A 14,480-nucleotide genomic window follows, 5' to 3' on the forward strand; every position below is an offset into this window, starting at 1 on the left:
AAATGTATATTTGAATTCAGTGTTTTATTGAAAGTGATTGCTTAATTACACTTAAATTTAACATTACTTCTTGCCAAAATGTTATCTACTTCATAATTCAAAAACAGTGTAACATATTTGTGATACTTTAGCAGTTTTAAAGATTCTTAAAAAAATAAACCTAAGAGATTAAAAATGATAAAATGTTCACATCCTTTATTGTTTGACAGGTAAGCTTCCTTTGTGTGAGGCCCTTAAAACTGTGAATAGAAAATAACTTATGCAATCCCATATGTAACAGTTCTAGGCCAAATGTAGTTTGTCATCCCCAAGTCCTTTAGGTTTTGGCACATTTTCTCTACTTTTATAGAAAAATCCTCTTACAAGGAAGAAATGCTGCCAACTTGATAAGCTATGGGGGTACTACAAGAATTCAGAATACTCCCCAGCTTTTATTTACCTGTTTTTTTCTACATTTTTAATAGAAACAGATGTTCCTTCAGACATATCCCCTCAAGCATTTAGCAACCAGTGCTCTAGCACTTGCCCACAAATATTTCTATAAAGGCAAATAATTAAATAAGCTCAAATTTCTTTTCTGAGCATTCTTATTCAGTAAGCAATGCCACAATAGAAGTGATTACCTATTAAAATTACCTACTCCAAGATAGTATCTTTGTGAAAATCCCTGAATGTAGCTTCATAAATTCTGGCCCTCTAAATGAAGAGGTAATACTTCTCAAAGAGAAGACGGCAACATAAGAACGTATTTGTGAAATCTGCTCTTTTGAAACGGGGCTAAGTGTGCCACCTTGCGTTAGTTCATGATATCAAGACACACATTTTTCACATCTCTCCAGCAACTGGCTCCTCAGCGTAAGAGACACAGAGGATATCTTCCCGCATTGTGCCTGATCCTGATGTAGCTCCATAGGACATATGCTCTACAGAAGATAAAACAGTTCTTTCAGTAGCAACGCAGTGCAGAACATGCGGAACATACATCTGGAATGGTAAGAGGTTTTCACATAATTAAAAAACAAGACAATTATTATTCCAAGTTATCTATGATCTTTAATCTTAACTCACTCCATGCTTTATTTCCAAGCACTTTCTACAGGAATAAAACACACACACGCAAACTCCATTACTACAGTTCCACAGGCTAAATTACATTTAGGTCTCACAAATCTTGCACTCCAAACATATTTATAAAAATAATAAAGGCGGGATAATAAATAAATAAATGTATGTATGTATGCAAATAAATATATAAATATTTGACTCCTGTTCCTATTCTTGTCTCAGTTGCCCACAAAACCTTATCTGCAGAGAAATGTTTTGCCAACAGGTCAGAATTCAAAATACAAATTCTTAGTATTGAAATCATTAACGCAAATGTTTTGCAACTTCAGAACTTGCTAATGGACACAAGCCCTTTCTTAGAATATTTATTTTCCCATGTAATAATATTTATACTCTGATAAATGCTTACAGAAGATTTTGGACCTGATGTGGAATCAGTTTTATTTTCTCTATCCCTGGACACATATTTTTCTTCCTGTAAGTATCAACGAAGAATGTTAAACCTAAATAATTTTCAAAATATGTGAACAGTATAACATAAAATTCTACAACTACAAATAACTATCATATTTATCAACATATAGGGGGTTCCTTCCTTTAACACATCATTTATGTGTTTAAAACAAGAATACTAATATCTAAAATATGGCTTTTCTAAAATTAAATGTTTGATTCATTTACCTTATAATTCATGGGGGTCAGATACCAGAACAAGCGAAAGCAGGTGTATCCTATGCAAACAACAATTGTTATACATACAACTAAGAATGTAAGTAATGTCGTAGGTGCATTAAATCCTAAAAGAGAGAGAAAAAAATCTGTCAACATCAAGTCATGATGCAGGATAGGATAGGCAGTGGTACAATCGTAGCAGTGACACAGGTGGCTGAAGACAGTAAATGCCAGCAGCAATATTTACATTTGGTTGGCCCCAACCCTAGTGGCATTTCGGAAAGCTTTACAGACATGGCTGTTTTCTTGGGCATAAGGGTAGGGAGTTTAATTGAGTCTGTGAGAATGATGTGTTATCTGCTGATGATTTAATGACATACTAGGTTGCCATTACATATATTACTGTTTATTTTATGTTTAACCCAATATAAACTGCCAAGCATCACTACTGCAGGATGGGCCACCGTATAAATTGATTAAACAAATAAACAAATCAGACTTGAAAGTCAATTATGTTAATAGCTCTGCATTTCCCTTTAGTTTCAACTGTTGAAGGCACAAACACTCACTTTGCAGAAGGTACTGGGAAGCCACTTCTGAAAAATGTTGCCACAAAAATTACATGGGCTTGCTCTTGGACTGACTCAAAGGACCGCAGCATCAATCACCCCTTTAGTTGTTCCTCTGTCCTTATATTTTAGGGTATTGTTCTCTTATAGGTAAAGGTAAAGGTTTCCCTTGATGTTAAGTCCAGTTGTGTCCGACTCTAGGGGGCGGTGCTCATCTCCGTTTCAAAGCCGAAGAGCCAGCGTTTGTCCGTAGACACTTCCTTGGTCATGTGGCCGGCATGACTACACGGAACGCCGTTACCTGCCTGCCGAAGCGGTACCTGATAATCTACTCATGTTTGCATGTTTTCGAACTGCTAGGTTGGCAGGAGCTGGGACTAGCAACGGGAGCTCACCCTGTCATGCGGATTGAACCGCCGACCTTCCGATCGGCAAGCTCAGCTCAGCGGTTTAACCCACAGCGCCACCGCGTCCCTTTGTTCTCCTATGCTCTCATCCAAATATATATCAACAGATTAACAGAACATCCATGACAAATAATGTAAAATATTTATCTGCTGCAATGTCTTCATTCTTTTTCAGAGAACCACAGATATTTACCTAATCTCAAAAACGAGAAAAAAAACAGCCAAAAAAGGCAGAGGATTGGAGCTGCTAGTGCCTGACTCACAGCTCCGATATGAATCTGCTTCTCTAGTTTGGTAGGAAGGAATTCGTAATAGAGGTTGTGGCGATCAACTGTATGTTTCAGCAACATATAAATTAACCCTGAAAAATAAGAAAAAGATGGCAGAATTAGTAAGAAGGGCTATAAAAAGTTTTAACAAAAATTTCTACCAACACCCAAAAGACTCTCTCAAGTCACACTCAACTCCATGATAAATTAAGTCGCAAAATGAACACAAAAGATTTCCAGGGTTCCTTTTGCTTTGTATAAATCAAGACATCAAAAAATGTATCTTCTAGTTCTATTTTATTTATTTATATTTCAAATTTCGTCACCACCCATCTCCCTCAAAGAGTGACTCTGGGCTCTACACACTAGAACTAGCAAAAAAAAAAAAAATTGAAACATAGATTGCATATATAACTGCAAAACCCATATTCTGACTAGGATGTGCTTTGATTTCATCAAAGTTCTCACTCATAGGATGGCATAGTATGGTACAAGAAAAAACCTGTGTGTGATCTTTCCATTTCATATTTGCTTGATATTAAGATGGCAGTTTTGTTTTAAATCCCAACCAAGTAGTAACTTCCCTTCCCTTCAAAGACCAACTCTGGGCAGTTTACAATAAAACCCAGATAAAACCAGAATAGTCATTAAAATGCAATACAATAAAACGATATTCTTAAACAAAAATATAATCCAAGATAGGGGTGTTAAAATGGTCTTAATTTATGGGAGTGCCTTCAGGGTGCTAACCACACCCAGGATTGGTTGCTCCTCCTCACGTCCCATGTGAGATGGCAGAGCCAGGTCTTCATTCCTTTCCGGAAGGCCAGGAGAGAGGGGGCTAACCTCTCCTCTGGGGGAAAAATGTTCCACAGGGCAGGAGCAATGGCAGAGAAGGCTCTCTTCCCGGACCCTGCCATCAACACTCTTTTATGGACGAGGTCCATTACATGCCCTCTGCCTGACCAGGTGGGATGGGCTGATGTAGTGGGGGTGAGACAGTCCCTCAGATAACATTTTTCATTGTTATTTATGAGTTTAATTATTTAATTATTTATTTATTTTTATTTATTATTTTATTTATCTAATTTATCCCTGCCCATCTCCTCCCGTCAAAGGACTCTGGGTGGTTTACAACAATCAATTAAAACCATCACAATAATACAAAAAGTAAAATACAGTAAAAAATAATATAAATATAAATAAAAAATAAAAAAAATAAAAAATCCAAGTGGTGAAGCGGGAGGAGGAGGTCTATAACAACCATCCCCATGTAACTTTATTCCCCTCTCCACCCCAAGCGAGGCGGCAGAACCAGGTCTTCAGACCCCGCCGAAAGGCCAGGAACGATGGGGCCAATCTCACCTCCGGGGGCAGCATGTTCCACAGGGTGGGAGCATTATGTTTTTGTTCATTGAGAATAAGCAATGTTCCTATCAACATTCTATACTAGTATGTGCTGATCACTTTTCATTGTTTAGAATTTGTAAACTATCCTTTTTGTGACATGATTCATTCAAATTTTCTTGCCAAACACTACCTTGGTCTTTAATGCATCTATAATCTGCATTGCACCACACAATCTACACATTTGCTGTAAATTTTCAACCAAACAACACTGCATTTTCTGTATACAAAAATACACATAAATTCATGTCCTTGACTGATGCATTATCTAATATCACCATAAGCTGTCCTGACTCCCAGGAAACACTCTGAGACAGGGAACTGGTCTCTAATGTTTTATTGCTAATACATAACAGTAATCCTAACAAACTGAACAAGCGTGGGAAAAACCCAGCCATATAAACCCCGCAGGTTAAGGCGGTCCCAATCTGTGCCTCTTGGAATGGCTCACCAATTCCTCAGTGCTACGCATGCGCTTAACAGTCTGGGAGCCCCCTGCTCGCCATCCTTACTCATGACATCACCCTCCCCTCCAGATTCACATTCCATTTCAGCCCCCTCCCCTCCAGAGTCTTGATAAGATTCGCCGTCTGCTTCTAAAGTCCCATAGGAACTGGGCAACGATGGAAAGTCTTCAAAGGAAAACTCCTCCAAGGATGAAGCAGTACTGCACTCCAAGTCAGATAATGCCTCTGGGCCAGGTGGCTGCTGCTGGAAAACATCTAGAGAGTTAGAAAGGTCAGCCCCCCTCCCCCCGGGAACTGTAAGCCCGAGGTGGAAGGCTGTGGTTCCCCCACCTCCTCTGTAACTGGAGTCCAGGCTTCAGGCGGGGGGGGGGGGGGGGAAATACACACTCACAAACTCCTCAGCTTGGGCTTCTTTGGCCTGCTCAGGCGAAAGAGGAATCTCGGGTAAAATGCGAGGCTTGGGTTTGTGAGGGAAAAGCTGATGAAAACGATGAACCAGTGCTGGAGCATGTACATCCCTGGCATTCTCCCACGTGCGCTCTTCCTCGGGGTACCCTTTCCAGTGTATGAAATATTGGATGCCCCTTCCCCTCCTCCTAGAGTCCAGAATCTCCTCAACCTCGTATTCTTCCTCCCCCTGCACAATTACTGGTGGTGGGGGGGGCAGTTGCGATCGTAAGGCACTTGGGGGAGGGTCCTTGGCTAGCAATGATCTGTGAAAGACTGGATGGACTTTCATGGATGCTGGCAGCTGTAAACGATAAGCCACTGGATTTATCTGCTGTAGTACAGTGAAAGGCCCCACAAACTTAGAGTCCAATTTCTTGGATGGTCGGGTAGATTTCAAAAATTTGGTAGAGAGTCACACCTTGTCTCCTACCGCAATCGCTGGCCCTTCCTGTCTGTGAGCATCTGCATTTCTCTTGTAAACACTCTTTGGCCTGTTCAGCTGCTCCTTTAACAACTCCTGTGCGGCTTGTTGCTCTTTAAGAAAATCAGCCGTGGCTGGGACAGTTCCCTGCTGGGAGGAGGTGGGCAAGACCTGAGGGTTAACCCCGTAGAGTGCTTGGAACGGAGACATCTGGGTAGATGACTGTACAGAGTTGTTATAAGTAAATTCTGCCATGGGGAGCAGGGCTGGCCAATTGTCTTGCCGATAAGTGGTGTAACACCTGAGATACTGCTGTAACCATTGGTTAATTTTCTCTGCTTGCCCATTACTGGCAGGATGATGCACTGATGACAGGTGGATCTGGACCCCTAATGACTGGAAAAGGGCCCTCCAGAACCTGGAAGAGAACTGTGGGCCTAGGTCGCTCACCACATGATTAACCATGCCTCTATACCTGAAGACATGGTCCATAAACAACTGTGCTGTGGCTGGTGCAGACGGGAGGCCCTTGCAAGGAATAAAATGTGCCATCTTTGTGAAAAGGTCCACTACCACCAGTATGGAAGTCAGCCCTTGGACCGGTGGTAAATCAGTGATGAAATCCATGGAGACAGTATCCCAAGGCTGACTGGGGGTGGGTAGGGGTTGCAACAGGCCTGTGGGCCTCCCTGGGAGAGGTTTGGCTCATCTGCAAGTGTGACAAGAGGCAACATAACCCTTTATGTCTGCAACCATCTTGGGCCACCAGTAGTCTCTCAGAACTCTATGGAGAGTCTTGAAAACGCCTCCATGGCCGGCCATTTGGTGGTCATGGCAAAGTGTCAGTACTTCTTCCCTTAATGAAGGGGGGATATACAACCGCCCACTATGCCAGAGTATTCCTGCCTCCACATTGAATGGTGAGGCATTGTCTTGCGGGGCCCTCTGGAGGTCATCCATCCGGGCCCTGGCGTATGGGTCCTGTTGCTGCTGAGCTCTGGCTCTTGTAAATAGGTCCTCTGCTTGTCTGCCTGCTGCTAAAATCTCTGTCTGGCTCCCCCTCATAGACTGATCAAAGTTGTGAGGCTGTAATATAGTAGCCTGTACCTCCTGGTGAGCGGTGGGGCTTGCCTGAAAGGATCGAGACAGGGCGTCTGCCAAGCAGTTTTGCGACCCGGGCACATAAGAAATAACAAAATTGAAATGGGAGAAAAACTGGCTCCATCTGATTTGGCGTGGGGTGAGGGACCTGGTGTTTTGTAGAAGCTGTAAATTTTTGTGATCAGTACAAACTTTCACAGGAAAGGTCGCCCCTTCGAGCCAGTGCCTCCACTCTTGGAATGCTGCTTTAATTGCCAGCAACTCCTTGTTGAAAACATCATAGTTTCTCTCTGCTGGTAAGAGCAGGCGTGAAAAAAAGACACAAGGCAGCAATGTATTCTCGTCTTTGTTTGTATACTGCAATAACACTGCCCCAATGGCAATATCTGAAGCATCTGAATACATTATGAATTGCTTCGTGGGATCAGGGTGCCTTAAGAACGGCTGGGATGCAAAGAGCTGCTTAAATTCCTGGAAGGCTGCTTGCTGTCTCTCCCCCCAGATGAATTTTGAGCCTTTCTTCAAAAGCTGTATGAGGGGTCTAGTACGGTCACTATAATTTTTTATAAAACGGTGATAAAAATTAGAAAATCCTAACAGTCTTTGGACCTCTTTAACCTTTCGGGGGGGTGGCCAAGAGAGAATTGCCTGGACCTTAGCAGGATCCATGGATATGCCTTCTGTTGATACTATATAGCCCAGGAAATGTACTTCAGTTAAATCAAAGGCACACTTCTCTAGCTTGGCGAACAACCTGTTCTCTCTCAGCCTTTGCAAAACATTACGTACATGGGTTACGTGAGTTGTGGCATCCTCAGAGAAAATTAATATGTCATCTAGATAAACGACCAGATACTTATCTAATAAATCAGCAAAAACGTGATTCATAAATCTGGAAAATATGGCTCCTGCATTAGACAAGCCAAAGGGCATAACAAGGTACTCAAATTTGCCAAACCTGGTGTCGAAGGCTGTCAGGTATTCATGGCCCTCTTTCACCTGGATGAGATTGTACGCACTCCTGAGATCCAACTTGGTAAAAATGCGTGCTCTCTGTAAGCGATCTAGCAGATCCGAGATTAATGGCAGAGGATAGGATTCTCTTTTTATTACCTTATTGAGGGGACTGAAATCGTGTACTACTCTCATGGGTGTCTCCTGGGGTGCAGGTGCCAACGGGTCAGGCTTCTTTGGTACGAAGAAGGTCGGAGCAGACGTTGGGGAAGCAGATGGTCGGATAAATCCCTTTTGGAGATTAGAGTCTAAGTAATCCTTTAAGGTGGCAAGTTCCCTGGGAGACATAGAATATTGTTTCTTTGCTGGAACTTTGGCTCCTGGTAGTAACTCAATGGTACAGTCACAGTCCCTATGGAGGGGTAGTGCTATGGCCTCCTGTTCGCTGAAAACGTCTGCAAAATCCACATACTTGGCTGGCAACTGGACCCCCCCTGCTTCAGTGACTGTGTTGGTTGCTGGAGAGCGTGGGGCGGCTTGAATCTTGTGGTGCTGGCATTCCTCAGCTGGGAAGGAGATTGCTCCTGTAGTCCAGTTCAGCAAGGGGTTGTGGATCCTCAGCCAAGGTGTGCCTAGGATTACCGGCACATTAAGCGATGCAGTAACATAAAGCTGGATCCACTCAGTGTGGTCTCCCGTTGTCAGTTGCACCGGTTCTGTGAGCCTTCTGATCGGCCCTGCCTTGAGGGGCTGGCCGTCAATGGTCTCCACTTCTACGGGGCACGGTAATTCTCTGGTTGGGATGTTGCAGTCTTGTACGGTCTGCGCATCAATAAAATTAGTTGAAGCTCCAGAATCCACGAGGGCCTCTAGCTTGACCTGGTGCTCTGGGTTGACATGGATTATTACTGGTAAGTAGTAAAAGGCTTGTCTGGAATCCTCGGAATGAGCCCTTCTTAATTGATTGATGGTCTCCCTGCTGAGCTCTGTGGAGGGAGACCGACGGAGTTTCCCTGATTGGAAACAGAGATGGGGATGGGTCTTGTTTCTGCTGCCTGCCCTGGGGGTCTTACTAAGGCTGCTTGGCCTCTCGCTGGGCAAGCTCTCACCATGTGCCCCTGGGCTCCGCAGTAGAAACAAAGGGCTCTATCTCTCCTTCTCTGCCTCTCAGCTTCGGAAATCAGTCTCCTGCTTGCCCCAATCTGCATTGGCTCCTCTTGTGTTGAGTGAGCGGCTGCTACGGGGAGGGTTGGAATTCCTGAAAACGCTCTGAGGGTCCCGTTTCTCCCCGGTTGCATCTGCCTAAGCTCCTCTAGTCTGGCATCTATGACCACCGATAACTGATATAGGGCTTCTAACGTAGCTGGTGTTCCCTGGCGTACTAATTCATTCTTAATCTCTTCATCCAGCCCGTTTGAATTGGTCTTTTAATGCACTCTCACTCCAGTCCAGATCTCCTGCTAATAACTTGAAATCCGCAATGTAGATTCCCATCCTCGTTACCTTGCTTGAGCTTCCGAATTTCCCGGCTGGCCGTGGCTTCTCTGATCGGGTCGTCAAAGTGTGCTCGGAACCCTGCCAAAAAGTTCTGGTAGTCGTTGAGAATCGGGTCGTTGTTCTCCACCATGGGAATAGCCCATTTGGCAGCTGGTCCCTTTAGCAGGCCTAGGATGAAAGTGACTCTGGTTCTGTCGGTGGGAAACTCTGCGGGTCTGCTATCGAAGAACATAGTACACTGTGTGAGAAAGATTCTCAGCTGTCCTGCTTCTCCTCCAAATTTCTCTGGTAGACTGCCCTGGGATCTCAAGACTATTGGTGGGGCTGCTGCTGCTGCTGCTGCTGGTGCCGGTTGTGGGTTAATCGGAACTGGTTGTTGTAACTGCTGTAGCATGGCAGCTTGTAATGTGTTGATCTGGAGATCTACTTGTTGTTGGTGTTGTTGTAGGGCTGCTGCCAATTGCTGGATGGCGAGCCGCATTTCTTGGTTTTCTGCAGACATTTCTAAAAATCTCTCCTTAATTCCTTGTTCCTCCCTCTTTTGATGGGAGTAGGAGTTTGTTAGGATTGATGTCCTGACTCCCAGGAAACACTCTGAGACAGGGAACTGGTCTCTAATGTTTTATTGCTAATACATAACAGTAATCCTAACAAACTGAACAAGCGTGGGAAAAACCCAGCCATATAAACCCCGCAGGTTAAGGCGGTCCCAATCTGTGCCTCTTGGAATGGCTCACCAATTCCTCAGTGCTACGCATGCGCTTAACAGTCTGGAAGGGAGCCCCCTGCTCGCCATCCTTACTCATGACATAAGCATTGTTTATACTTTATCCAAAAATATTTTGAGAACCACAGTACCATGACCTCCTAAAATGGTAAATGAATTTTTGTGATTCCCCATCTTCACAATGAAAGGGCAAATATTCACTTCAACTATAACAAAAGAATAAAAGTATCACATAACTAATGCATTCATCTCAACATTATTCCCAAGCGAACTATCTGGCACTTCAGTCAGCCCAACTCATTATCAACTTACCGAATGGGACAATAATAGGACAAGTAATGCTGTATGCCATGACGACCGTGAATACACATAACATCCCAGCATACATTGCTCCAAATTCAAATTGATAAGCTTGTTGCTACAAAGAAATCAAAACACATTAAACATGAAAATAATCCATATAAATTTCTAAGGACACTGATTTTTGCAAATGTGCATCAACATCAGAAACATTCAACTCCTCATCTGGCCATTTTTTGAGACCTGGGAGGATAACTAAAGCGTACTTGTTTAATTTAGTGTAATATAATACAATTACATGTAAAATCTAGACTTGTAATGAAATTTTCAGGTCCTTAGATGGGAAAATTTAGTACATACTGCAACACTGGCCAGACTTCACAGGCTAAACATTACTTGCAGAGATACCATTCCATGGGCAAAGGCCCACTCCCTCATTCCCTAAACTTTTTAGGCCACCATTGCTCAGGAAAATCCCAATGGTGGTGAAGGCATCTCTTTGAAGGCGGCTATCCTCAGCTCTTAGGGTGATGAGGCTCATGTAGAACCTGTTAAACATTCTAAAGGTAACAGCTCTTATAGCTAGGAAGCTTATTGTCCAAGCAGAATGGCACATAGCATCTGGAATATACCGGAATCCAAGCATAGTATAAATTTCATTTACCTAGAATGGACTGATTTCAGCAGCATCCTCATTCCCAACGTGTACTGATTTTTTGGGACAACTCAGACAAATACAAAATTAAGCCTGCTCATGAAGAAAGCTCCTGGCTCTTATCACCGGCAGATATTCACTTGTCATCTTTCACTGTAAAGCTTGACAATGGAACCGTGGATTGGTTCAGCTATATTCCCTATTTTCAGGTAGATTAGCATATCTTTGGCATATGAATCTCAGTTGGCTGCTGTTCCAGACATGGCCACTGCTCACTCTACTAGGAGGGTGGCCATTCTGCCCACCAACACGTCCTTGGGAGATAATGAACGTATTGTCTGTATATTTCTTAATCTTTATTTACGATGTAGTTATTTTAGCTTTGGCTGAAGCCTTTTTCTGTGGGAAGGTGTTTGATAGGATGGCTCCTTCCTTTGCTCCTTCCTTCTAGCTGCATGTCGCACTCAGCATGTTCCTCTCCTATGGTAAATATGGAGAGCACTCTGGTTTGCTCCCAGTGAAGAATACCATCCACCACTATAGGAAAATGAAATGTTAGCACTTATCATACGATTTCCTTTCTACAGTGGATGGAAGGTATCCAGCTGTCCTTAAGATAAGTATTGCTTATGGGATGGAATAAGTATTGCTTATGGGATGGAAGGGAAGGGAGGATATACCAGGATACTTTTCTTTCTTTGAGTAGGTTACTGTTTCTGTTATTCATTTTTCTGACCATAACTGGAGGCTGGTGCATCCTACCATAGCTATATCTAAAGCTCTGTCTACTGGGATAAGTGTAAAGAGTAAATTCAGCATCCTACCATAGCTATATCTAAAGCTCTGTCTACTGGGATAAGTGTAAAGAGTAAATTCAGTAAAGGATACCTTCTATGCAGATAGAAAAGAAGCTTTCATGGTAAGTATCAATGGTTCATGCACTACTAAGAGGCCAAAGAGCCTTGGGATGAAGGGCAGCAATCCAATAGGCAGAGATGTAAAACACTCCAATGCAAGAATTAGATGTAAAATGCTTTATCTGATAGAAATATTTGATACCTGCTTAACATTTTTTCTCTCAGCAGAAGATTTGGCCAGCATCATGCGAATGGTGTACAGCATAAGGCCTGGCAAACGCAATAGTTCCATGCCATTGCCAATAAAAGACGAGGCAATCACATAGTTCACAAAGAAAGCTCCCTGATCAGGCAGAAAGACACACCTGCAATGAAAAAAATAGGCATACAATCTATCTCAGAGTTTTCACTCATCTGGATACCATAGTGAACAATCAATACTTTCACTTCCTCTCCCTGAGTGACAGCAGCGAAAACAGGGACCAGTATTGTCTTAGATGTCCACTCATAATACATGAAATCAATCCAGCAATGATTTGCAAATATGGCCATGATTTTCCTATAAACTCTTTTATTTTAAGAGGTGGAAGAATTTTGAAATAGGAAAAAGTGATTTGCAAATATTGCAAACTCCTCTGAGGACAAAGGAAGTTCTGAGTCAAACTTGAAAAAACAAAGCATTTTTTTTTTCAATCTGGGGATGTACTTTGTGCTGTGAATGAGGCTTAAGGTACCTGTTTTGCTTTTGTAAGGCTTAAAGCTAACAATTTTTCTCCTTACTCTTCATGCCTCCCCAGAAAAGCTGGTCCCACTAATTCAGAGGAGTCAGTAGCTGCTCATGGCCTATGGAATATATTCTAGAGGTACAGTCAAGGATGGATAACATAGAAAAGGAGGAAAGAAGTTTTCCAAAAATAAAATTTATTATTTTATTAGATGTATGTCCCATCTTCCCTCTAAACCTAAGGGTGGTATACTTAGCGACCCCTTCTCCAATTTTCCCCACAGCAACAACCCTGTAAGATAGACCAGCCCAAAGTCACTCAGTGAATCTCCATGTCTGAGGCTGGACTTAAACCTGGACCTCCCCAGTCCTAGTCCCAACACTTTAACCATCACACCACATGCATTAGTTCTCAGGGGAATCTTGTTGAATAGATTGCCCCAGGGCATTCTTTTGGTGGAATGCTTTTAAAATCCCCATTAACTAGAGAATTATATCTAAAAAGTATCTGCTAACTCTGATTCTGTTTCTCTTAATGCATGAAATAATTCGCAACCTTCACTTTTGGCTGACAGTTTCAAGCAACTATTTCATTTTTCTCATTTAAATCCATTGTCAGGGCTTTGATAGTTTGAGCTTTGAACATAGGTCATTGAGAGCAACGTATCTGTGGCCAGTGGCTGTTCAGGCTCCCCGATTAAATGTTCACAGAACATCTTATCAGACTCGCATCCATCTTCCAGCAACCCATGTCAACTTGCGAGTTGACCAGCAGGGAGGGGGAGCATGGCTGGAGTGGGAATCATCTTGGTTGGGCTAGCTGCGCCTTGCACCAAGGTCATCTAGGAAGAACTGTTACAGCCAGATGCTGGCACAAGAAGGAGGGGCACATACCTAAGAGGGCGGGGGGGGGGAATTTGAAGTTACTGTGAGTTTAAAATGTAGAAACACGTGGGAAATTCCATTCACAACTTTTTCTCTGTACCGAACACTTTGCTTCATTAAATAGATGTATAGCAAAAGCTTATGAGTCATAACTAAGTGAATGCTCGAGTGTTCCAGTCATCACAGGCTGCACCAAAGCAAAAAGGCTGTAGTGGCTGGAGCAGTGGTTCCAAGTAGAAGAGAGATCCTACGTGTATGGAAGGCTCCGGTTTTTCCTGGGTTTTCGGGTGAGTTTAAGAGGCATTTTAATTAAAAAAAAAGATACTGTATATGAAACCACCTTCAGCGATTGTTGTTAAAGAGGGTTCTGATGCTGCATAAAAGGCATACAAGGGCATGTGCTGCTCTTTGACCTCACGATGCCTCCCTCTGCAGTAGAAGAATAACGTTAGACCCTGCTCTCTTTGGGAGCGACCTTTCTGAAGAGCAACGTTTCCTAGTTATTCAGAATCACTTGCCAAGACAAATTATTACATAAGAATCTATGGCTCAATGTACAATTCTTCTCACTGGGTGGTATAAATTTATGATTATAAATAAAATAGTAACTAAGGATATCTTTGCATATCCTGGGCTACTTACTCTAATCTAATTCTAGATTCAGATGCTTTGTCGAACACCCAGCGAAAGAAGAAATCCAAACTGAAAGAAATATGTGGTATTAATTTCTCCAATTTACTACAGCATCAAACAGAAGAGAAAAATTAAGTTAAACGAATTTAATAGTTTCAAAAGTTTTTAAAAAGTCTATAATTTCACTGTCACCTGTTACTATCACCACACATATAATGAAAGTATAAAAGTTATTTAAAAAGCAAGCTACAGGTGGTCCTTGTATAAGAACCACTTGTTCAGCCACTGTTCAAACTTATGACAGTGCTGAGCGAGTCGTAGTTACAATCGATCCTCGGAGTTCCAGCCGTCCCAGAGTCCTGTGGTCACATGGTCGCCACTTGCAACCTTCTTTGCTGGCTTCTGACAAGCAAAGTCAGT

The 14,480-nt window shown here is 42.7% G+C and overlaps 1 protein-coding gene across 2 annotated transcripts in view; it reads right to left on the bottom strand.

The window, feature by feature from the left end:
• Positions 1-14,480, bottom strand: part of TMEM63A (transmembrane protein 63A) — a 51,040-nt gene continuing 36,560 nt past the window's right edge. The window contains exons 16-22 of one of the 2 annotated variants that reach the window (XM_063304232.1): positions 14,070-14,129; positions 12,021-12,183; positions 10,319-10,424; positions 2,907-3,074; positions 1,747-1,862; positions 1,475-1,540; positions 1-984 (exon numbers count right to left, since the gene is read on the bottom strand). In XM_063304232.1, the coding sequence (XP_063160302.1) occupies positions 826-984; positions 1,475-1,540; positions 1,747-1,862; positions 2,907-3,074; positions 10,319-10,424; positions 12,021-12,183; positions 14,070-14,129 (838 nt within the window). In that variant the 3' untranslated portion in view covers positions 1-825. The remainder of the gene's footprint in view (positions 985-1,474; positions 1,541-1,746; positions 1,863-2,906; positions 3,075-10,318; positions 10,425-12,020; positions 12,184-14,069; positions 14,130-14,480) is intronic. The other variant, XM_063304242.1, reaches the window with a different exon arrangement.

The sequence above is a fragment of the Candoia aspera genome, chromosome 1 (assembly GCF_035149785.1).
Source record: "Candoia aspera isolate rCanAsp1 chromosome 1, rCanAsp1.hap2, whole genome shotgun sequence".
Lineage (NCBI taxonomy): Eukaryota > Metazoa > Chordata > Lepidosauria > Squamata > Boidae > Candoia > Candoia aspera.